General features: G+C 43.8%; 1 protein-coding gene across 1 annotated transcript in view; it reads left to right on the top strand.

Annotated features, from left to right (window-relative positions):
• Window positions 1–4,154: 4,154 nt before the first annotated feature.
• The window catches only part of ANKK1 (ankyrin repeat and kinase domain containing 1), a 164,921-nt gene continuing 143,045 nt past the window's right edge, over window positions 4,155–26,030 (top strand). The window contains exon 1 of the mRNA XM_040426855.1: window positions 4,155–4,387. Coding sequence (XP_040282789.1) covers window positions 4,200–4,387 — 188 coding nt within the window. The 5' untranslated portion in view covers window positions 4,155–4,199. The remainder of the gene's footprint in view (window positions 4,388–26,030) is intronic.

Raw genomic sequence — 26,030 nt, 5'->3', positions numbered from 1 at the left:
TTGCCTAATAATTCTGCACTCCCTGTAGAAAGTATATTACTGGTATATAACACCCCACTTCAATCAGTTTTTTTGGGGGGCAACTGGTATATCACACCAGTAGAAATTATTTGTTCCAAAAGCGTTTGTCACTCTCTATAGCTGCGATAACGCAGCAACACCGCAAACAAATGCTGCACTACTCTAATGTACTATATAGAAAGTATATTATTGGTATATAACACCCCTGCTTCAATCAGTGTTTTTGGGGGGCAACTGGTATATCACACCATTAGAAATTATTTGTTCCAATAGCATTTGTCACTCTGTGTAGCTGCGGTAACACAGCAAAACCACAAACAAAGGCTGCACTACCCAAATGCACTATATAGAAAGAATATTATTGGTATATAACACCCCTGCTTCAATAATTTTTTTGGGGGGGGGCAACTGGTATATCACACCAGTAGAAATTATTTGTTCCAATAGCGTTTGGCACTCTGTATACAGGGAGTGCAGAATTATTAGGCAAGTTGTATTTTTGAGGATTAATTTTATTATTGAACAACAACCATGTTCTCAATGAACACAAAAAACTCATTAATATCAAAGCTGAATATTTTTGGAAGTAGTTTTTAGTTTGTTTTTAGTTTTAGCTATTTTAGGGGGATATCTGTGTGTGCAGGTGACTATTACTGTGCATAATTATTAGGCAACTTAACAAAAAACAAATATATACCCATTTCAATTGTTTATTTTTACCAGTGAAACCAATATAACATCTCAACATTCACAAATATACATTTCTGACATTCAAAAACAAAACAAAAACAAATCAGTGACCAATATAGCCACCTTTCTTTGCAAGGACACTCAAAAGCCTGCCATCCATGGATTCTGTCAGTGTTTTGATCTGTTCACCATCAACATTGCGTGCAGCAGCAACCACAGCCTCCCAGACACTGTTCAGAGAGGTGTACTGTTTTCCCTCCTTGTAAATCTCACATTTGATGATGGACCACAGGTTCTCAATGGGGTTCAGATCAGGTGAACAAGGAGGCCATGTCATTAGATTTTCTTCTTTTATACCCTTTCTTGCCAGCCACGCTGTGGAGTACTTGGACGCGTGTGATGGAGCATTGTCCTGCATGAAAATCATGTTTTTCTTGAAGGATGCAGACTTCTTCCTGTACCACTGCTTGAAGAAGGTGTCTTCCAGAAACTGTCAGTAGGACTGGGAGTTGGGCTTGACTCCATCCTCAACCCGAAAAGGCCCCACAAGCTCATCTTCGATGATACCAGCCCAAACCGGTACTCCACCTCCACCTTGCTGGCATCTGAGTCGGACTGGAGCTCTCTGCCCTTTACCAATCCAGCCACGGGCCCATCCATCTGGCCCATCAAGACTCACTCTCATTTCATCAGTCCATAAAACCTTAGAAAAATCAGTCTTGAGATATTTCTTGGCCCAGTCTTGACGTTTCAGCTTGTGTGTCTTGTTCAGTGGTGGTCATCTTTCAGCCTTTCTTACCTTGGCCATGTCTCTGAGTATTGCACACCTTGTGCTTTTGGGCACTCCAGTGATGTTGCAGCTCTGAAATATGGCCAAACTGGTGGCAAGTGGCATCTTGGCAGCTGCACGCTTGACTTTTCTCAGTTCATGGGCAGTTATTTTGCGCCTTGGTTTTTCCACACGCTTCTTGCGACCCTGTTGACTATTTTGAATGAAACGCTTGATTGTTCGATGATCACGCTTCAGAAGCTTGGCAATTTTAAGAGTGCTGCATCCCTCTGCAAGATATCTCACTATTTTTGACTTTTCTGAGCCTGTCAAGTCCTTCTTTTGACCCATTTTGCCAAAGGAAAGGAAGTTGCCTAATAATTATGCACACCTAATATAGGGTGTTGATGTCATTAGACCACACCCCTTCTCATTACAGAGATGCACATCACCTAATATGCTTAATTGGTAGTAGGCTTTCGAGCCTATACAGCTTGGAGTAAGACAACATGCATAAAGAGGATGATGTGGTCAAAATACTCATTTGCCTAATAATTCTGCACTCTGTATAGCTGCAGTATCGCAGCAGAACTGCACACAACTGCTGCACAATACAAATGCACTATAATATACTTTCTATGTTCCAGTATACAGTACAGTATATTATAAGTATATTACACCCCTCAGTAAGTCACACCTATCGATAGCACACCTATAATAGTCCTTAAAAGGACTTTTATCGCCCTATTAGCTAGCGTTTGGTGATCCTAACAGTCTGTCCCTGCGCCACACAGCAATCTCTCCCTACACTGGCAAAAGACTGAATGTAAAATGGCGGCCAGATCGGGTTTATTTATAAGGTAGGGCGTATGTCCATGTGCTGAAACGTCTCAATTGGCTGTCCTGTACCACCTGATGGATGTGTCGTGGGTCAAAGTTTTTCACAATGTAAATGAATATGGCGCCGATGGACATCGCCATATGTTCGCCCGCTCGGCGAACCGCGAATGAGCAAAGTTCGCCGCAAAAAACGACAAAAGGGCGAACCGCAAGTCCATCTCTACTGGCCTACAGTAACATTTTTAGCCTGTGACCGCCTATTGTACCTCCAGCCACATCATCACAAGTTCTTTTCTGTAAGGTGAATGCCTAATTTTTGGGGCCTGTACTGGCCTACAGTAAAATTGTTATCCACTGACTTTCTAATGTACCTCCAGCCACATAATCAGTTGTTCTTTTCTGTCAGGTGAATGCATCATTTTTGTGGCCTGTACTCCACTGGCCTACAGTAAAACTGTTATTCAGTGAACGCCTAATGCACCTCCAGCCACATAATCGCTTGTTCTATTCTGTCAGGTGAATTCCTAATTTTTGGGGCCTGTACTCCCATGGCCTAAAATAACATTATTCTAGGCTCCAGCAGGGCTCATTTATGAGAGTTTCCCTTTAAGACGCATAAAAATGGCCCCTGATTAAAATACATATTTTTGTGGGAATTTTTGCCATTGATCCCCCTCTGGTATATCACTGTCCATGTTGTGGGACTATTTGTGCATTTCTAGTAAGTATTTGGTGGCTGCAAATATGACCTGAAGGTTTTCCAGGTTCGCCTGCCATTAAAGTGAATGGGGCCCGTCGCATATGCGCGGTTCACGAACATTTGATTGCGAACGCGCGTTCGCGAAACGTCCATCACTATTCAAGACTTCAGGCAGTCATTGCCAACAAAGGGTTTTCAACCAAGTATTAGCCATTGACATTTTATTTACAATTATTTAATTTGCCCAAATAGTTTTGAGCCCCTGAAATGAAGGGTTTGAGTTTAAAAAATGCTTTAGTTCTTCACATTTTTGCAATCATTTTGTTCAACCCACTGAATTAAATCTGAAAGTCTGAATTCTACTGCATCTGAGTATTTTTGTTCAAAATCCATTGTGGTAATGTACAAAACAAAAATTTGAAAAATGTTGTCTCTGTCCAAATACACAAAGACCTAGCTGTATCTTTTACATAACAAAAATTAAAAACAATGTCCCAGTGTCTGCTGCCACTTTTAGGGTGGACTGGAGTTTGTTTGCATTGGCTTGTGATATCGTGGATGGTGCTCAGCACTTATGAGAACATCCAAACTTGTAAAGAATAGGTAATAAAGACTTGCGGCACTCATCCTTTTTTCTTGCAGCATTTATTAAAAATCATAAAAACATGGTTACCGGTGCCGACACTCAATTAGTCACAGACAGCGACAGCCATTTCATTCGGTCTGCGCTTCGTCTGGCCACTCACGTGAGTGGCCAGACTAAGCGCATACCGCGCAAAACGGCCGTCGCAGCCTGTGGCTGAGTGAGTGCCCGTAACCATGTTTTTATGATTTTGAATAAATTCTGCGAGAAAAGGGTGAGTGCCGCAAGTCTTTATTACCTATTCTTTACAACTAACTGTATCTTTACTGTAAATCAAAGGTTTCTCCATGAAGGCAATATAGATCATGTGCCTCTATTTTAATGGTTGCATTCTGTACTGACATAACTGGAGTTGTGAAACTGGTGTATACAGGAATCACCATAGGATGGAATTTCACTTGCATTACGCATTACTTGTCCCGCCCGCCCTGTGTAACTATGTGTAATTTACAATCCAGGAAGAGAAGCTCTTAAAAATCTGAAGCCATAGACAGACACAAGTTCTAACAAATGTGCAAGCAAGACGCATCATTATCATGGCTGTGGACGGAGAAGACCTGATTGGCAACTTGACTCAGTTCAAGAAGGAGGACTTTGAGAACGAATGGATTACTATAGCTCTTGGTGGATTTGGAAAAGTGTACAAAGTGAGGCACAAGAAGTGGTGGTCGGTCTATGCTGTGAAATGTTCAACTGCATTCTATGGAGATCCGGAACTTGACAGGTAACTGGCTGTTCGATGGTTGAGACTTACATCCAAGGGGTAGTGAGTCGTGACTCCTTCAATCTTTCCTACTAGGACATATTAAAGGAGTTGTGTGAGATGAGATAAGAAAAGAAAGGATTACATAGTCACGTTCTCTGTACCGCCGGTCCAGTCTTTTGTCTACAGTCTTTTGTAGCGTTTCAGGTATATGGCACATGACCACTGCAGCCAGTCACTGTCCTGAGCAGCATGCAGCACAAGACCACTGAGGACAGTGATTGGCTAAAGCAGTCATGTCACCGCTGCAGTATGCAAACAAACAGCGGGATTAGGAGCAGGACTGGTGGCACAGAGAGCAGCTATGCAGTATATGTATTTGTAGAGTGAGAAGAATGTGAAGGTTTTTCCCTTGTGATTGGCTGCCAGGAAATGCTAAGGGAGGGGAGACCCTCTGGGTGACAGAGAAAAATTAGCAAATATGTCCGATAGTTATTGCTATGGACACTGGCAGCTTTCCTATATACCTAGAAGTCATCTCAGCTATCTGATTGTGTCTATAATAATAAATTGTGGAGTTTCTTTAATAATCTATCAAGTTTTTTTTTTATATGAACATAGGCTGGTTGAGGTGCTGTACTCTGAATATTTGTATGTAGTGCAGTAAGGCCTCTTTCACACTTGCGTTGTTGGGATCCGGCGTGCACTTCCGTTGCCGGAGGTGCCCGCCGGATCCGGAAAAACGCAAGTGTACTAAAAGCATTTGAAGACGGAACCGTCTTCCAAATGCTTTCAGTGTTACTATGGCACCCAGGACGCTATTAAAGTCCTGGTTGCCATAGTAGGAGCGGGGAGCGGGGGAGCGGTATACTTACAGTCCGTGCGGCTCCCGGGGCGCTCCAGAATGACGTCAGAGCGCCCCATGCGCATGGATGACGTGATCCATGCGATCACATGATCCATGCGCTTGGGGCGCCCTGACGTCACTCTGGAGCGCCCGGGGAGCCGCACGGACGGTAAGTATGCTGCTCCCCCGCTCCCCACTATACTTTACCATGGCTGCCAGGACTTTAGCGTCCCGGCAGCCATGGTAACCATTCAGAAAAAGCTAAATGTTGGCTCCGGCAATGCGCCGAAACGACGTTTAGCTTAAGGCCGGATCCGGATCAATGCCTTCCAATGGGCATTAATTCCGGATCCGGCCTTGCGGCAAGTGTTCCGGATTTTTGGCCGGAGCAAAAAGCGCAGCATGCTGCGGTATTTTCTCCGGCCAAAAAACGTTCCGTTCCGGAACTGAAGACATCCTGATGCATCCTGAACGGATTTCTCTCTATTCAGAATGCATTAGGATAATCCTGATCAGGATTCTTCCGGCATAGAGCCCCGACGACGGAACTCTATGCCGGAAGACAAGAACGCAAGTGTGAAAGAGCCCTAAGTCTACTGAGTAATGTGCCCCTTGTGCAGGGGGTGGGAGACTAGGGGCCCACTTTGCTTAGGGGCCCACCTGGGGAATTCACATGATACATACCTTCCAACTTTTTGGATGGTCAAAGAGGGACACTTATGGTTCATTGTGTGAAAGATTAAATTTTCCTGCATATTTTTAGACTTCAATAGTTTTCTCTTACGAAATGGTGCAAAAATAATTTTAATATAGAAATTTCTAAAATTCCAACTGCATCAAATAATTAAATATTATACAAGGTGGGCTCAAATATACAGAGAGGAACCAGGCAAACACTTTCTGGGTCTATATTGTAAATGTAATAATGCAAATCTATACCTCAGATCAAAAAGAGGGACATTTAAGGAACAAAAAGGGACAGAGGGACTTGGGTCAAAAAGAGGCACTGTCCCTCCAAAAGAGGGACACTTGGGAGGTCTGCCTGTAGCCCTGTGGGTCAGTCCAAGCTTCCCCCTCCCTATGCTCGGAGTGACAGCTTTAGAGGTCTACTGGTTGGACGCTACAATTGGCACTCAGCGCAGACGGTAATAGTAGTGGAACAACTTATTGCAGAGAGCTGAGAGCACACCATGGTTAGGGAACACCTTCTGGGCACTTGAGAGAGCACAACATTCTGTATTAAAACATCTCTCTCAAAGTAATGCTGATATTACAACCACCCACATAGGTATGCTTAAACCAGACCTCCTACCTAGCACTGTTAGCCACTTTGCAGAGTCAAAACTGCAGATAGCTTCCCTATAAACTGCCCATATATCTTCACTTGCTGTCAGCTACTCTTCCTCACTCTCCCATACACATGCACACTTGGTTTAGAATAGTGTGCATGTGTTGTCGGTTGGGAGAGGTGAATAAGCCACCTTCAGACACCTCTACCAGTGGCCTCTCTCCCTGAGAATAAAAGAATCCCGTACTGAAATTCAACAGTCAACCCTTCTCTCTTCTGACAAAAGTCCCCCTTAATATGGTTGTCCAGTCCTGACGATATTAGCAAGTCCAGACAACTTTTCTCATCTGGCATCAGCACGGTAGGTCCAATCTATATCATGAGACTTGTGTGACTAGATAGTTTGTTAAATTAATCACAGGTGAATGTTAATTAGAAGACCTTCTGTTATGTCTCTACATAATACCCACCATGTAAATGCAGATGCATATTCCTTTAACAGAGTGTTCCTGGAAACTCTGCCCAATACTAATAGAAGTTTAAAGAGCCAGTTGAGCGTACAATCTTTCATACCATTTGAATATGATTTGTCAAGTACACATTTTTTTTTAACGATGGTCCTTTCAAGGCAAGAGGAAAGTAAATAGGGAGACATCTGTATGCTGCTCATTTTAGCAACAGAAACCTGTTGGAATTAAAAGGGTTTTCTGAGACTTATATACTGATGACCTATCCTTTAGATTGGTCATCAAGATCTGCTCAGTGGGTGCCCCAGGACCCCCGCTGATCAGCTGTTTGAGAAGGCACAAGAGCTCACAGTAGCACTGCAGCCTTCTCTCAGCCTTACCTAGGCCAAGTGACAACACGTTCATCGGTCACATGGCATAGGCATCTCAGCCCCATTGAAGTGAATGGGGCTGATTTGCGATACCTAGAACAGCCTCTATACAATGTATGGCACTATCCTTGGTAAGCATAGAGAAGGCCGCGGCACTCACAGGAGCGCTGGTGCCTTCTCAAATGGCTGATAAAAGGGGGTGTCAGACCCCCACCAATCAGATACTGATGACCTATAAAGAGAATAGTTCATCAGTATATAAATCTCAGAAAACCCTTTTAAGTCATCCGAGCTTCAAGCAATTGGTTAGGGCCCTATTCATCATTTATAATTATGATTATAACAAACAACACACACTACAGTAAGTTTCATAGGAAGCCAATTTACCTATTTCTATATTTTTGGATTGTGGGAGGAAACTCGCTCAAAGACAGGGAGAGCATACAAACTCCATGCAGATGTTGTCTCTGATTGGATTTAAACTCAGGAACCAGTGCTTACCACTGAGCCACCGTGCTGCCCATGGTTAGATGAATGTCAGCTGGACCCGCCAACCATCTAATGCCTATGGAGGCCTCCGGACTCAACAGCAAATGAATGAGAAGAATGCGATAATCTTAGTTACACCACTGCTGAGGTCAAACACAGATCCTCATTCCTAAAGCTAAGCAACAGGTCTGCGGGTAACGGGGGACCGAGTGCACCTTTGGAACCCCGCTACAGTACCCCCCCCCCCCTTTTACGAGGGGCCACCGGACCCAAGACTTCAGGCGATGGCTTTTCAGGGTGTTCTAAATGAAATTTACGAACCAGTTTAGGAGCATGAACCTCCCTGGCAGGTACCCAAGATCTCTTTTCAAGTCCATACCTCTTCCAGTGAATCAGGTACTGCAAGGAATTACGCACCTTCCTGACATCCACTATTTTAGACACGACATACTCGACAGCATCATTAACAAGAACCGGCGGAGGCGAGGCTTTCGATGGTACTACCGGTTCAAAATATTTTTTAAGTAGAGATTTATGGAACACATTATGAATGTGGAATGACTTGGGCAGCCCCAACCTAAATGATATCGGGTTAATCACCTCCGTGATCTTATATGGTCCAATAAAGCGAGGAGCAAATTTTCTAGAAGCTACCTTGAGAGATAGATTCTTGGAGGACAACCATACTTTATCCCCAACCTGAAAGTTCACCCCCCTTGAACGTCTCCTATCGACCTTGAGTTTTTGAGAACTTTGAGCCTTTTCTAGGTTCGATTGAACCCGGGCCCAAACTGTGCACAGTTCGGAGGAGAGTTTATCAACTTCAGGGTTAGAGGAGGAGACGGACGACCCAGAATGAAAACGGGGATGAAAACCATGGTTACAAAAGAAAGGGGAGACCCCAGCAGAAGAATTGACACGGTTATTCAAAGCAAATTCAGCCAACGGAAGGAATTTGACCCATAATTGCTGGTCATCAGCAACATACGACCTCAGGAATTGTTCCACAGACTGATTAAGGCGTTCAGTTTGCCCATTACTCTCAGGGTGGTAGGCGGAAGAAAAAGACAATGAAATTTTACATCTTTGACAGAAGGCCCTCCAGAATTTGGACACAAACTGCACACCCCTGTCAGAAACAATATTTTCCGGGATGCCATGTAAACGAACAATCTCTCTCACAAAAATAGATGCCAGGGTTTTAGCATTCGGAAGTTTAGACAGGGGAATGAAATGAACCATCTTGCTAAACCTATCGACCACTACCCAAACCACAGTCTTACCCTCCGCCAGCGGTAGGTCAGTTATAAAGTCCATCGAGATATGGGACCAGGGTCTACTGGGAATGGGTAGGGGTCGTAGGTTACCAGCAGGGCGAGTCCTAGGTGTCTTAGACCTGGCACAAACCTCACAGGCTGACAAGTAGGACTTGACATCCCTGGTCAGAGTGGGCCACCAATAAGATCTAGAAACCAGATCCTTAGTGCCCTCAACACCCGGATGTCCACAAAAGGCAGAATCGTGACACTCACCCAACAGCTGGAGACGAAACTGTATGGGAACAAACAACTTATCTGTTGGTGTGGATGCCGGTGCCAGATGTTGTTCACCCTTAATGCGAGCCGAGATATCCTGGGTTAGAGCCGCTAAGAAGATGTTTGCTGGTAGGATGGATTCAGGCGGAGTCTCAGTGGGTTGAAAAGCATGGAAGCTCCGAGATAATGCGTCTGCCTTCAGATTTTTACTTCCTGGCCTGAACGTAATGTAGAAATCAAAACGGGTAAAAAACAGAGCCCATCGGGCTTGTCGGTGATTCAACCTCTTAGCAGACTCGAGAAACATCAGGTTTTTATGATCAGTAACAACAGTTACTCGATGCCTTGCCCCCTCCAAAAAATGCCTCCACTCCTCAAATGCCAATTTAATAGCCAGCAGCTCCCTATTCCCTATGTCGTAGTTTCTGGGAGAGAATTTCCTAGAGAAGAAGGCACACGGTCTCAGGTTAGTGAGGCTAGCAGGACCTTGTGAAAGGACTGCTCCTGCGCCGTCCTCGGACGCATCCACCTCCACAATAAAGGGTCTCTCCTGATCAGGCTGGATCAGAATGGGAGCGCTACTAAATGCCTTTTTTAATGTTTCAAATGAAGAAATGGCCTTGGTAGACCAATTCTCCAAATCCACCCCTTTCTTAGTAAGGTCGGTCAATGGCTTAGCAATTACAGAAAAATTCATGATAAATTTACGGTAGTAATTAGCGAAACCCAAAAATCGTTGTAAAGCCTTTAAGGATGAAGGCCTTACCCATTCCTTAATTGCTAAAACCTTACCAGGATCCATCTTAAAGGCATGAGGAGTCAAAACATGCCCTAGAAACAGTATCTCCTGTACACCAAAGACACATTTCTCTTGCTTAGCGGATAGCTGGTTCTCCCTCAACACCTCTAATACTTGTTTGACATGAGACACATGAGATTCGAAATCAGGAGATTATATCAAAATGTTGTCAAGATAGACAATAATAAATTTCCCTAAGAACTCCCTAAGAATATCGTTCATTAAGTTTTGGAACACAGCTGGGGCATTGCTGAGTCCAAAAGGCATCACCTGATATTCAAAGTGTCCTATCGGAGTATTGAACGCTGTCTTCCATTCGTCTCCCTCCTTGATTCGGATTAGATTGTATGCCCCTTTCAGGTCAATTTTGGAAAACCAGGTTGCCCCCAAAACCTGGTTAAATAAATCCGGAATCAATGGGAGAGAGTATCTATTTTGGACAGTGATTTTATTTAATCTCCGGTAATCAATACAAGGCCTAAGACCACCATCCTTCTTTTTAACAAAGAAAAACCCTGCTCCCATAGGAGAGACTGAAGGTCTAATATGCCCTTTAGCAAGGCTCTCCTTAATATAATCTTCCATAGCCTTGCGTTCGGGTCCTGAAAGATTATAAATTCGCCCTTTAGGAAATTCGGCACCCTCTATTAGCTCTATGGCGCAATCATAAGGTCTATGGGGGGGGGGGGTACAACCTCTGGAGTAGGGGACGAGAACACATCAGAATATTCTTTAATAACAGAGTGGCACACACCCACGGTCAGAGAAATTTCAGAGGTACATGACCTTACCGTACCACCAATCAGGGGAGTAGCATCAATAGCCATGACATGGATAGGTGTAGGTAAAGCAAACATTGGAATACCCAATTTACTAGCAAACTCAAAGTCAATAAAGCTGGCCGCTGAACCGGAATCAATAAAGGCCTTACCCGGCCACTTATTAACCCCCAGAAAAATTGTTATGGGTACCAAAAGCTTACCTTTAGAAAAATCAGGGTGTACCTGGTCTTTAGGTTGTCTTGCCTTAGGAGACTTGTCAGAGAGGACCCTCTTAGGACACTTGTTGATCCAATGGCCAGGATCTCCACAGTAGAAGCACTCTCCGTGTCTGCGACGAAGATTACCCCGGGTCATGCCAACCTGCATGGGTTCCTCGGTGGAGACTTCAGTGTTGTCTCTGGAAAAGGCCTCTGGCTGGACCACCATCTGAGAACAGAACTGTCGTTCTTGTCTTCTCTCTCTAACTCGTCTGTCAAGTCGGACAACTAGGGTCATCATCTCCTCTAAGGTCTCAGGAATTTGATAATTGACTAATAGATCTTTTAAATTATCGGATAGACCAGACCGAAACGGACTCTTCAGGGATGGTTCATTCCATCCTGAGGGTCACACCACCGTCTGAATTGGGTGCAATACTCCTCCGCAGGGAGATGGCCCTGAACCAGTGCCCTAAGAGCCATCTCGGCTACCAGGGCCCTGTCTGGTTCGTCATAGAGGGTACCCAGGGCCTGAAAAAACCCCTCCACAGAAGTTAGACAACTGGCCCCAGGAGGTAACGAAAATGCCCAGTCCTGGGGATCACCCTGTAGTATAGAAATGATAATCCCCACGCGTTGGCTCTCGGGACCGGAGGACACGGGGCGCAAACGGAAGTAGAGTTTGCAACTCTCCTTAAAGGAGAGAAACCTCTTCCGGTCTCCAGAAAAGGGTTCTGGGAACTTGATCTGGGATTCAAAATGTGGACTGGAGGACAGAGGAGTGGAAGAACCTTGCCCTAACTCAAAAGAACGGAGTTTCTCTCCTAGCTCCTGCTCCATCTGTGTCAAGTTAGAGACATGGTCAGTCAAGGTAGTAAGAGGATTCATGATACAGTGGTTAGTGGGCCTGTTAATCTGTAACGGTCACGTCCACACACACACAGGGGGAAGGATAGTGACCACTGCGCTCCACCCTCACCCCTGGCCCTGCCTACTTGCCTCACGAGTCCTGATGACAGGGGACAACTGGACAACAGTCCCTAACTTAGGATACGTGCAGGGAAGACAGACAAGACAAAATACGGAACATGAACGGACCGGGTCAAAACCAAGAGAGGTACGCAGTACAAAGGGTTAAGCAAAGAATGGTCAGGAGAAGCCGGGGTCAAATACCAGGAGAGTAGAGAAGTACAAGAGGAGTCCAAAGAGAGTAGTCAGGTGGGAGCCGAGGTCACAATACCAGGACGGAGGCGCAGTACAGGAGGAGCAGGCAAAGGAACGGAATCAGGTGAGTATTCAGTAGTCCAACAAATAGCCAGGAACCTAGAAATTAACAGGCAACCTGTGGCTAGCAGACTGCCTGTATTTATAGTGGGGAGTGAGGGTCATGTGACGTGGCCAGCGTCACATGACCAACAGACCAACCAGTTGAGCACGAGTGATCAGCTCGGCGCTCAAGGCAGACTTAGGAGCAGGGAGCCACCCAGCAGTAAAGCCGCCCTGGGAATGAGGTCAAACACAGATCCTCATTCCTAAAGCTAAGCAACAGGTCTGCGGGTAATGGGGGACCGAGTGCACCTTCGGAACCCTGTTACAGGCAACTAAGCCAGTTCTACTTTATACCAGTTTGATAAATGGCCCCATATGAGTGCCTATTTATATCTCTGTTGGAGGAAAGAAGGAATGGACTATTGGATTTCAACACGAATGATCATTTTGTTTTCAAGAGAGATAAGCCACCTCAAGGGATGTGTGACCGCAGCTTATTCTCCTCTCTCTACTGAGAACATATGCACGTTCCAAAAAGCCAAGTATGCATGTGTATAGGGGGGAGGGGGTGACAGAAGGAATAGCTGTTCAGCTACCTAATATGTATGGCCAACCTAAGGCCCCTTGCAGACGAGCGTTCCTCCAGCAGCGAGTCGGCATGGCAGCACCCGGACTGACCTCCCAGCACTGATGGGATTCACATAGCATTATATTGATTTATGATGCTATGCAACCCGTACAGTTCTGGAATGTATTGGATAAGGGTACTTTCATACTAGCGTTTTTGTTTTCTGGTATTGAGTTCCGTCACAGTTTTGATCAGTTTTATCCTAATGCATTCTGAATGGAGAGCTTTCCATTCAGGATGCATCAGTTCAGTCCCTTTAAAGTTTTTTGGATGTAGAAAATACTGCAGCATGCTGCAGTTTTATCTCCGGACAAAAATACTGAACACTTGCCGGAATGCCGGATCTGGCATTAATTTACATTGAAGTGTATCAGTGCCGTCTGACACATGCCATCAGTTTGTGTCCGGATTGCCGGATCCGGCAGGCAGTTCAGGCGACGGAACCGCCTGCCGGAATCCTCTGCCGCAAGTGTGAACCTAGCCCAACACTTGCAGCATTATGCCAGTGTTATCCAATACATTCCAGAACTGTAAGGCCCCTTTCACACGGGCGAGATTTCCGCGCGGGTATTGCATTGCGCGTGAGGTGAACGCATTGCACCCGCACTGAATCCGGACCCATTAATTTCTATAGGGCTGTGCAGATGAGCGGTGATTTTCACGCATCGCTTGTGCGTTGCGTGAAAATCGCAGCATGCTCCTCTTTGTGTGTTTTTCACGCAACGCAGGCCCCATAGAAGTGAATGGGGCTGCGTGAAAATCGCAAGCATCCGCAAGCAAGTGCGGATGCGGTGTGATTTTCACGCACGGTTGCTAGGAGACAATCGGAATGGAGACCCGATCATTATTATTTTCCCTTATAACATGGTTATAAGGGAAAATAATAGCATTCTTAATACAGAATGCATAGTACAATAGGGCTGGAGGGGTTAAAAAAAATAAAATTAAAATTAAACTCACCTTAATCCACTTGTTTGCGCAGCCCGACTTCTCTTCTGTCTTCATCTTTGCTCTGTACAGGAAAAGGACCTGTGGTGACGTCACTACACTTATCACATGGTACGTCACATGATCCATCACCATGGTAAAAAAGATCATGTGATGGACCATGTGATGAGAGCAGTGACGTAATCAAATGTCCAATCCTCAAAGAAGAAGACAGAAGAGAAGCCGGGCTGCGTGAACAAATGGATTAAGGTGAGTTATATATATATAATTTTTTTTTAACCCCTCCAGCCCTATTGTACTATGCATTCTGTATTAAGAATGCTATTATTTTCCCTTATAACCATGTTATAAGGGAAAATAATCCAATCTACACAACCCCGATGCCAAACCCGAACTTCTGTGAAGAAGTTTGGGTTTGGGTACCAAACATGGCGATTTTTCTCAAGCGCGTGCAAAACGCATTACAATGTTTTGCACTCGCGCGGAAAAATCGCTCATTTTCCCGCAACGCACCCGCATCTTATCCGGTCCAAAAACATGCCGCCCATGTGAAAGAGGCCTAAGGGTACATAGCATCCTAAATCAATATAATGCTATGTGACCCTCGGCAGCGCTAGGAGGTCAGGCCGGGAGCTGCGTTGCGGACTCGCTGCGGGAGGAATGCTCGTCTGGAATTCATCATAGAGAGAGAGGTAGGCAAAAGAGAATTCAAAAGATTATATAGCAAAAATGCACATTCTACCCGTTTTTTAAAAATATGTCTGGTCCTCATCACCATACAAGATATCAGGGGTGGACATAAACCTAGAGTCGCTCACAAGGGTAGACAAAGCTTCCAGGATCAGATGTTTGCTGCACACTGCACTGTATGCGAGATGTTAATACACAATTAGACGTTTCCATATCTGTAATGTGCTGCAGCTTGGCAGAGCTGACTTGCTTTTTCTTTACAACAGATAGTTTTATGTTGTTTTTCATCTTCTAATCTTTTTGTACTGTTCAGCATGTCTGAGCAGGAATGTGCTGACTGCAAGTTTCTGGTTCATTGGCATCAGATCCACAGTGCACCGTGAATACACCGCCTTGGTGCATGTCATATTATGGATATTAGGCATAATGTTCTCCTGAGTCCTACCGCATTGACCCAATTTGTATGTGTCTTCATAGTGATTATTAAGAATTAAATGTGCTGGGCTCTGCTGTATACATTATCCACCCTATTGTGTTACTAACCACATTGATGGATAAAGGCAGCGCCGCCTTAATTTAATTAATCAAAAATTACTGATTATTAATATGTATTAATAGTCTGTTTGGCTGAGTAATTACTATTGACACCAAATGCAATGTATCTACAGTATCTATCTATCCTTCTATCTTATATCTATCTATCTATCTATCTATCTATCTCCTATCTATCTATCTATCAATCTATCTCCTATCTATCTATCTATCTATCTATCAATCTATCTCCTATCTATCTATCTATCTATCTATCTATCTATCTATCTATCTATCTATCTATCTATCTATCTATCTATCTATCCTTCTATCTCCTATCTATCTATCTATCTATCTATCTATCTCCTATCTATCTATCTATCAATCTATCTCCTATCTATCTATCTATCTATCTATCTATCAATCTATCTCCTATCTATCTATCTATCTATCTATCTATCTATCTATCTATCTATCTATCTCCTATCTATCTATCTATCAATCTATCTCCTATCTATCTATCTATCTATCTATCTATCTATCTATCTATCTATCTATCTATCTATCTATCTATCCTGTAGCAAGGGGTTATGCAGTTCAGGGTTTGTGTTGTATTTCTACTTTGCAATCTATGCGGCATCTGCATCTTATCTCTACCTGTCATTGTATTATGATGTGACATGTGTAAACCCATTTTTTGTGATGAAAGAAGTATTTAAAAATTTGATTCAGCTGCTTCGCCAAATTTTGCAAAAAAATTTGCTTTCTGATGAATTACTTCGTCATGAAGCGCATTTCTTTGTAAATAATGGGTGAAAAAACAGAAACAGCAATTGCGCAGCTCCCCGTCATTGTACCCCTCAGATGCCGCGTTCATAGTTGATAACTGATATCACAGTGTAACATAAAAAATTAATAATAATAAAATCATACTTTGTGCTCAAATGGGTGAGGTAAGTATGATTTTTTTTATTTTTTACCACCAATCATGGAAAATCTATTCGTTACCACGACGCACAAGGAAATGTGACTTCGCAGAGAATCTAATCAAATTAGCTTAACGCTACCCATCTTGTTAGGCTACTTTCACACTTGCGGCAGAGTGATCTGGCAAGCAGTTCCATCGCCGGAACTGCCTGCCGGATCCGGCAAAATGTATGCCAACTCATGGCATTAGTAAGGCCTCTTTCACACTTGCGTTGTCCGGATCCGGCGTGTACTCCACTTGCCGGAATTACACTCCGGATCCGGAAAAACGCAAGTGTACTGAAAGCATTTGAAGACGGAACCGTCTTCCAAATGCTTTCAGTGTTACTATGGCACCCAGGACGCTATTAAAGTCCTGGTTGCCATAGTAGTAGTGGGGAGCGGGGGAGCGGTATACTTACAGTCCGTGCGGCTCCCGGGGCGCTCCAGAATGACGTCAGAGCGCCCCATGCGCATGGATGACGTGTCCATGTGATCACATGATCCATGCGCTTGGGGCGCCCTGACGTCACTCTGGAGCGCCCGGGGAGCCGCACGGACGGTAAGTACACTGCTCCCCCGCTCCCCACTACACTTTACCATGGCTGCCAGGACTTTAGCGTCCCGGCAGCCATGGTAACCACTCTGAAAAAGCTAAATGTCGGATGCGGCAATGCGCCGAAACGACGTTTAGCTTAAGGCCGGATCCGGATCAATGCCTTTCAATGGGCATTAATTCCGGATCCGGCCTTGCGGCAAGTGTTCCGGATTTTTGGCCGGAGCAAAAAGCGCAGCATGCTGCGGTATTTTCTCCGGCCAAAAAACGTTCCGTTCCGGAACTGAAGACATCCTGATGCATCCTGAACGGATTTCTCTCCATTCAGAATGCATTAGGATAATCCTGATCAGGATTCTTCCGGCATAGAGCCCCGACGACGGAACTCTATGCCGGAAGACAACAACGCAGGTGTGAAAGAGCCCTAAGACTGATCAGGATCCTGATCAGTCTTAAAAATGCCTGATCAGTCAGAAAAATGCATTGAAATGCCGGATCTGTCTTTCCGGTGTCATCTGGCAAAACAAATCCGGCAGTTTTTTTTAAACTTTTTTTTCGGTCTGCGCATGCGCAGATCAGAAGGGCGGATCCTGCATTCCAGTATTTTGAATGCCGGATCCGGCACTAATACATTCCTATGGAAAACAATGCTGAATCCGGCATTCAGGCAAGTCCTCAGTTTTATTTGTCAGAGATAAAACCGTAGCATGCTGAACGGATTACTCTCCATTCAGAATGCATAGGGATATACCTGATCAGTTCTTTTCCGGCATTGAGCCCTTTTGACGGAACTCAGTGTTGGGAAAAAAAAACGCTGGTGTGAAAGTAGCCTTAAAGGTATATAATATTGATGACCTATACTATGAATAGGTCATCATTATCAGATCTGCCAGGGTCCAACATCCAGGACCCCCGCCGATCTCCTGTTAGAAAAGGCCGGTGATCTGTGAGTGCCGCAGCCTCTTCCTAGGGCATGTGACATTACCGGACATCGGACTCAGGGCCTAGCTGCAGCTCAGCCTCATTGAATAGGGCTGAGGTGCAATACCAACCACAGCCATTGTACTATGTACGGTGCGGTGCTTGGGAAGCTGCCAGGAAGCTGTGCTCGCCCTTAAACGGTTGGGGTGCCAGGATTCTGAACCCCTAATCGATCATTAAGCATTACTGGACAACCCCCTTAGGTCTACACAATGACATTTGTCGCACAACATTTTGTCGCACCAATGTCGCGCAACAATTTTTATAATGGTAGCCTATGGTGTCGTACTGTGACACACGACATGCTGCGACTGCGATGCGACAGTCGCAAAAAATCCATTCGAGATGGATTTTTTCTGCAACTGTCGCAGTCGCAGCATGTCGTATGTCGCATTGTAACACTATAGACTATCATTATAAAAATTGTTGCGTGACATTAGTATGTTGCAATGTAGTTGTGCCCTATCTGTCGCGCGACAATACGTCGTGTAGACCTAGCCTTAATGTTAAAGAAGCACTCCAGAAATTTTGTTAGTGCATCATAGGCTATTATAAACTCATTAGTGAACCAGCCTATTTTGGGCCTTAGAGGGAACCTGTCATCAATTTTATGCTGACCTCACTGAGGGCAGCATAACATACTGACAGAAAAGCTGATTTGTGTCACTCATAAGCTAATAGTAAGAGGTTACTGAGTCACATCTACCAGAGAAGAGTCCTGGTTATTCCTAATCTCCTGCTCTCTCATCCATCTGCTGATGATTGGCAGTTCTCTCCTAGAGAGAGAGGGAGAAGACTAGGTAGAAGACGGTCAGTCATCAGCAGGTGGGCAGGAGAGCAGGAATTCATGAATAACCAGGACTCTTCTCAGGTGGCCGTGACTCTTTTCCAGGCCCAGTCTGCAATGATTGTGATGTTGGTTCTCGGCAACCACTTACTTTTAACTTGACATAAATGACAGACCTCTGAAATCAACTCACCTGTCTCTTCTTTATGCTGCCGTTAGTATGGGCAGCACAAAGTTGATGACAGGTTCCCTTTAATGACCAATCTATTTATTTAATTGTTGCCTTTCAAGGGTTATAGCTTTTTTATTTTTCCTTCAGGGTAGTCATATGAGGGCTTGTTTTTTTCGCGACAAGTTGTTGATTTTAATGGTGCCATTTTGGGATACACATAACTTTAACTGATTAATTTTTGTGGTACGACTTGTAGTTTTCATTCATACTGTATTATTTCGTGGTTCATAACATTTTTTGGTTGTTTTTATTTTATTTTTTTCTGGTGAATAAGCAAAAATCATAAATATTTTTTTATTTTTTTTAACACCGTTCACTGTACGGATAAGTTACACGATAATTGTGTAGAGCGGGTCATTACAGATGCTGCAATAAAAAATATGTGAAGGAGATTTAATTTTTGTTATTTTTTCCATTGAAAATAATATTTTTGACTCTTTTTTTTTACTTTTTTACTTTATAATAAGCGATCTTTTGATTGCTTCTAAAATACATTGCACTGCTCATTTAGTGGCCGACCCAGGCAGGCCTGGGTCCTTACTTAGGCAGCAACCTGTGTGCCCAGACATCGGCACTCCACAATCTCATTCCGTTGCCTGTATTGCCGCATACATGCTATTGTGCATTTAAGGGGTTAATTAGCCCAGCTAGGTGCTTCTGCCAGTCTAGGCTGCTAGAGCACACAAAGGGCAACCAGTGATAGATCAGTGACATAAACCTTCTGTCACCTAACTCACACAGAAGAGTCTTAGGGTCCATTCACACATCCGCAATTCTATTCCGCATTTTGCGGAACGGAATTGCAGACCCATACATTTCTATGGGGTTGCACGTCGTGTGGCCCCGATCGGAATTGCGGACCCGCACTTCCGGGTCCGCAATTCCAATCCTGAAAAAAATAGAACATGTCCTATTCTTGTCTCCGCACGGGTGTGTGAATGGACCCTTAAGGGTGTATTAGACGGTCAGATTTTCTGCCCAATGATCGCTAACAAACATTAGCATGAATGCTTATTTTATTTTTTTATGCACTTATATAGCGCTACTATATTTCGAAGCACTTTACAGACATTAGCATCCAACTGTCCCCAATTGGGCTCACAATCTAAGGTCCCTATCAGTATGTCTTTGGAGTATGGGAGGAAACCAGAGTACCCAGAGGAAACCCACGCAAACACGGGGAGAACATACAAACTCCATTGTCGGCAAGCTCACACACATCCTACGTCTAGCCCACGTCTTCAACTTAATGGTTCAGCAGTTTCTCAAAACCTACCCCAATTTGCCTGAGATACTGGTGAAGTTGCGCCGTGTGTGTGCACATTTCCGCAAGTCATCGACAACTTCAGACGGTCTGTCAACACTGCAGCAGCACTGGAAATTGCCAGCTCACCAGCTGTTGTGCGACGTGAGCACGTACTGGAAATCGATGTTCCACATGTTGGTCAGGCTTTGGGAGTAGCAGAGGGCAGTTGTGGAATACCAGCTGCAACATGGTCGTCGCCTTTCCAGTCAGCTTCGGCTATTCACAAGCGAAGAGTGGGCATGGATGTCTGACCTCTGCGAGGTTTTAAGAAACTTTGAGGAATGAACACAGATAGTGAGCAGCGATAACACTAATATCAGCGTAACCATCCCACTTCTTTGTCTACTCAAACGCTCGCTGCTCACAATTAAGGACGATGCTTTACATGTGGAAGAGGTGGAAATGGGGGAAAACATTACACAGGGTGATAGCCAGACCACCCTCAGTTTGTCTTCTCAGTGCGACTTGGACGATGAAGAGGAGAAGAAGGATGAGCAGGAGATGGTTGCCTCCGCTACAGAGGGTAGTACCCATGGAAGTTTAATTCCATCTGTTCTGCGTGGGTAGGCAGAAGAGGAGGAAGAGGATGAGGAGATTGAGAGTCATCCTCCTGATGACGACAGCGAAGTCTTGCCTGCTGGCACTCTGGCACACATGGCTGACTTCATGTTAGGCTGCCTTTCCAGTGACCCGCGCGTTATACGCATTTTAGGCAACACGGATTACTGGTTGTTCACCCTTCTCGACCCTCGCTTCAAAGAGAACATCTCTTCTCTTATTCCTATGGTTGAGAGGACAAGCAAAACGGTGCAATACTAGAAGGTCCTTGTTGAAAGATTGCTGCAAAAATTTCCATCCGACAATGCTGGCGGCAGAGTCCGTAGTTCCTTGGGCAACTAAAGAGGGGAGACAAGGGGAACACACAGCAGTTCCAACAGAGGCAGGGCAACACTCTCCAAATCCTGGGACAGTTTCATGACACCCCACCAGCAACCTCACCCTGATGCTTGGCCTACTGTCACAAGGAGGGAAAAATTTTGGAAGATGGTAAAGGAGTACATAGCAGACCGTGTCAGTGTCCTCAATGATCCCTCAGTGGCTTACAACTACTGGGTGTCCAAGCTGGACACGTGGCACAAACTGGCGCTCTACACCTTGGAGGTGCTGGCCTGCCCTGCCACTAGTGTTTTGTCTGAGCGGGTATTTAGTGCTGCTGGTGGCATTATAACAGATAAGCGTATACACCTGTCAACTAAAAATGCTGACAGGTTCACTCTTATAAAAATGAACAAGGCCTGGATTGACCATAACTTCTCGACTCCACCAGAGGAAAGCTGATGAACATAAAGGCACTTTAAATGTGTTGTTTATAATGTACTGAATACCCTGTATTCCCATGCACGCCTTCCACCACAAACAAGGGTATATGGTTGAATCTTCCTTTTCTCATCCTCCTCCTCCTCTTCCATCATATCAACATGCTTATTTGTCGCATATAATGTTTTACAGGGTCAGCTCACCTGCAGGCCCTCACATATAATGCTTTACAGGGTTAGCTCACTTGCAGGCCCACGTATATAATTTTTTAGAGGGTCAGCTCACCAGCAGGCCCTCACCTACAATCTTTTACAGGGTCATCTCACCTGCAGGTCTTCACCTACAATCTTTTGCTGGGTCAGCTCACCTGCAGGTCCTCAACTAAAATCTTTTACAGGGTTAGCTCACCTGCAGGCCCTCGCATATAATTTTTTTAGAGGGTCAGCTCACCTGCAGGCCCTTGCATATAATTTTTTAAAGGGTCAGCTCACCAGCAGGCCCTCACCTACAATCTTTTACAGGGTCTGCTAACCTACAGGCCCTCATCTACAATCTTTTACAGGGTCAGCTCACCTGCAGGGCCTCGCATATAATTTTTAGAGGGTCAGCTCACCAGCAGGCCCTCACATATAATGCTTTACAGGGTTAGCTCACTTGCAGGCCCACGTATATAATTTTTTAGAGGGTCAGCTCATCTGTAGGCCCTCACCTACAATCTTTTACAGGATCAGCTCACCTGCATGCCCTTGCATATAATGTTTTACAGGGTCAGCTCACCTGCAGGCCCTCACCTACAATCTTTTGCTGGGTCAGCTCACCTGCAGGTCCTCAACTACAATCTTTTACAGGGTCAGCTCACCTGCAGATCCCTAACTAAAATCTTTTACAGGGTTAGCTCACCTGCAGGCCCTCGCATATAATTTTTAGAGGGTCAGCTCACCAGCAGGCCATCAATCATAATTTTTCAAGGGTGTATGATGCCCTCCTTTATGTGTAATAAAGGTTGTATTAGAGTGTCGGTTCCTTGTAATTTTTGGCAGCACTTGCACTTTATATACAAGAAAATATACAGGAAAGAATGTTTCCTAACAATTTTTCCTCTAAAATCGATTTTATCTTTGGTTTTCTGCGGATTATTGTTAGTCTGTAAAAGTGGCATACTACTCGGACAACATCATTCCCAGCAGCAACTTGGGAGTCCATTGTTTCCATCAATTTCTGACCTTTTCATGTGAACCAGACACCCTCCCCTCTTCAGAGCAGGGGGTGCCTTGTTTAATGCTTGGGTTCTTCCATTGACTTCCATTGTGCTTGGGTGCTCGGTAGAGCACCCGAGCATCTCGAGGTGTTCGGCCCGAGCACCCGAGCACTTTGGTGCTCGATCAACACTAATCCTATGGAATTTTTCATGGTGTCAGTAGAAAGCCGAACTTGTCCCGAAAAGGACAAACCCTCATACAGCTATTTTATCAAAAAATAAAAAAAGTTGTTGCTTTTGGAAGATATGGAGTAAGAAATACACCAAAATGGAAAGTGATACGACAATCACAGACTGACACAACCTTAAAAATGAATTACTTTATTATATGAAATATATTAATACAACAAAATAAAAGGAAATTTTTCACCAATGACCTCCTATCCAACTGTTTGCATAGACACATAGCTGTGGTTCTTGATTAAAGGCTCTGTTCCTGAGTTATGATACTTTTATTAATATGCAAATTTGCTCTTTGGTGCAATTAGGGCATCACTATTGCTCCTTTCTGTGATCAGCCCCACCCTTACTGCTTTCATTTACCGGGTCAGGCAGTGGCAACGCAGTCAGAGAGGGGCTGGCCACAGCAAGGGGTGGAGTTTGGGTGCAACAAGAGGAAATGTGAAGCCTGCAAAGCCTAATTTTTATATTAACCCCCTCATGGAAACCGTCGTTCATGTATGGCTGATGTCCGCACTATAAAGATGCATCTGGAGAGGAGAAGGCACCATAGCCACCAGATTTCTGCTGTTTTTCACAGCAGACATTCAGGATTAATGTGTGTGATCGACAGTAACACCTACAGTAGACATTTAACCCCTCAGATGCTGTGTTCAATTGTAACTATGGTGGGGGAGCTGTCCACTCCTTGTTGTAGCCTCAGTCCGTTTGAAGGATCTGATGCTACCACAGAGATAGTTCCTATGGAGCTCTACCCCTACCTGTGGCAGGGCTCCTTAGGAACGTATTGAAGGTCCCATAGGCTACAATGGTAATTTATTCCAGTCTATAAGACAAGTGATCTAACAATCACATGTTTAAGTTCTCTTAGTGGACTTAATATAACAGGAAAAAAATGTTAAAATATATTTTCAAAATATATAGAAAAACATTCTAATCACCCCACTTGCCCATAATAAAAATAAATAAACAATAAAAAAATAAAGATAATTCACACCACCACATCCCAAAATGCCTGAACTATTAAACTATAAATGTATTTATCCTGTATGGTCAATGCTGTAATGAAAAAAATATATAAATTGACAATTTGCTGTTTTTTGTCACTTCGCTGCCCCCAAAAATTGAAAACAAAGTTATTAAAAAGGCATTAACACACATCTCTACAGATGTAAATATAATACAGATATGGGGGTCACAGTACAGTGATGCAAATAAAAAATGTTTTTTTTTTCCCCAGTTTTTATTTTTAAGTATTAAAACACAAGAAAAAATATGCAAACGACAACAGAAACAAAAAAATGGAAAATATCTCTTTCCTTAAGGGGTTAAGAAATAGAATTATTACTCAGGAACAGAGTCTCAGATCAACAAAATAAACAGAAATTTAATCAGGTGAAGCACAGCCATGTGTCTATGCAAACAGTTTGATAGGGAGGTCACTGGCCCTCTTTAACGCATTGCTTACACTGTAGATAGATAGATAGATAGATAGATAGATAGATAGATAGATAGATAGATAGATAGATAGATAGATAGATAGATAGATAGGAGCTTATGGAGGTTCTAACAATCCACATCTTACATTTATTACCCAGAAGGAGACCCATGTCGGGAATTCCCAGTCAGTTTTCTGACCAAGTGGCTGTGAACGTATGCCCAGGGGTTAAAGTTTCAGGAGCTGCTCAACTAGATGGTGTCTATAGCGCCTCTATTGCACAGATCTTCATGACTTGTCTCCTATAGGTTTTCATCTAATTACTTGCACATATGCATGTACGATATTTTCCTAATATTAGCATTCACACTCCTACTGGGAACAAGAATACTTTTCACTTTCACACTATTATTCTAGACATACTGTATGGAGCACTAACAATCCCCATTGTATTAATGACAGAAACAGAACTTGTGTCTATATGAAACCCTTGTGTATGCCGTAGTTCTCTTAAATGAAGAGTGCACAGTATATACTCTTCTGTCTGTGTACAATGCTCACACTAAATTGAGTGATAGCTCTAGACTGATGGCAGACACTTCCACACTGTACAATACACCTAAGAAAATACTTTTTGTTATGCCTGGTTTGAATGTTATGGCTGATCACATAGTATATGCAATACTATGTGATTGAGGACTATAATAAAATATGTATATAATTATGACAATGAGGAACTGAGGTGTATTGGTGTGTAACAAGTTTTACAGTTTTGGCTGTTTATGGTATAGCATAAGTGCCGTAATTAGTGATGAGAAAATTTATGAAAAATTTGATTTGGCATTTCACAAAGAAATTCGATCTGTGATGAATTACTTCATCGTGAAGTGCATTCCTTTGTATATAGCAGGCGCAATGATATGGAATAGCAATAGCACGCCCCCCGTCATTGACCCCCTCAGATTCAGGTGTCTTCAATCAACATGGCTGCAATGGCCTCTCCACGAGCAATTGGATGAGGTGATTAAGTATTTTTTTCCCACCATTTCAGAAAATATAGATCCGTTTCCATGAAATTCGGCCTTGCGGCAAATCTAATTCTATTCTAAAGTCTATTTGTTTGGCTTCAATTCACTCAAAACTATCCGCAATAAAGATTAAGCGCACTCACTTGTAAGTTTTGCCTAACTGCAATATATATATATATATATATAGAGAGAGATTGCTGCAGCTCTCACCTCACACTAAGCAGAGCACGGATGTACAGACCTGGACTCAGTGTGGAGCAAAATGAAAAAAGAAAACGAATTCCAGCTCTTCACAATAAAAGGCTTCTTTATTCCACTTCTTTAAAAACAGACATCAAAAGCAGAGTAGTATGCTGTGACGCGTTTCGGGCTGTTATATCTTAGCCCTTCATCTGGTCTTGATAAAGGGCTAAGATATAACAGCCCGAAACGCGTCACAGCATACTACTCTGCTTTTGATGTCTGTTTTTAAAGAAGTGGAATAAAGAAGCCTTTTATTGTGAAGAGCTGGAATTCGTTTTCTTTTTTCATATATATATATATATCATATTTGAAGGGTTAGGCCTCTTTCACACTTGCGTTGTCCGGATCCGGCGTGTACTCCACTTGCCGGAATTACACTCCGGATCCGGAAAAACGCAAGTGTACTGAAAGCATTTGAAGACGGAACCGTCTTCCAAATGCTTTCAGTGTTACTATGGCACCCAGGACGCTATTAAAGTCCTGGTTGCCATAGTAGGAGCGGGGAGCGGGGGAGCGGTATACTTACAGTCC

Source organism: Bufo bufo, chromosome 1, assembly GCF_905171765.1.
Source record: "Bufo bufo chromosome 1, aBufBuf1.1, whole genome shotgun sequence".
NCBI lineage: Eukaryota > Metazoa > Chordata > Amphibia > Anura > Bufonidae > Bufo > Bufo bufo.
Note: the sequence above shows the minus strand (reverse complement) of the source record. Positions and strands in the feature narration are given on the sequence as shown.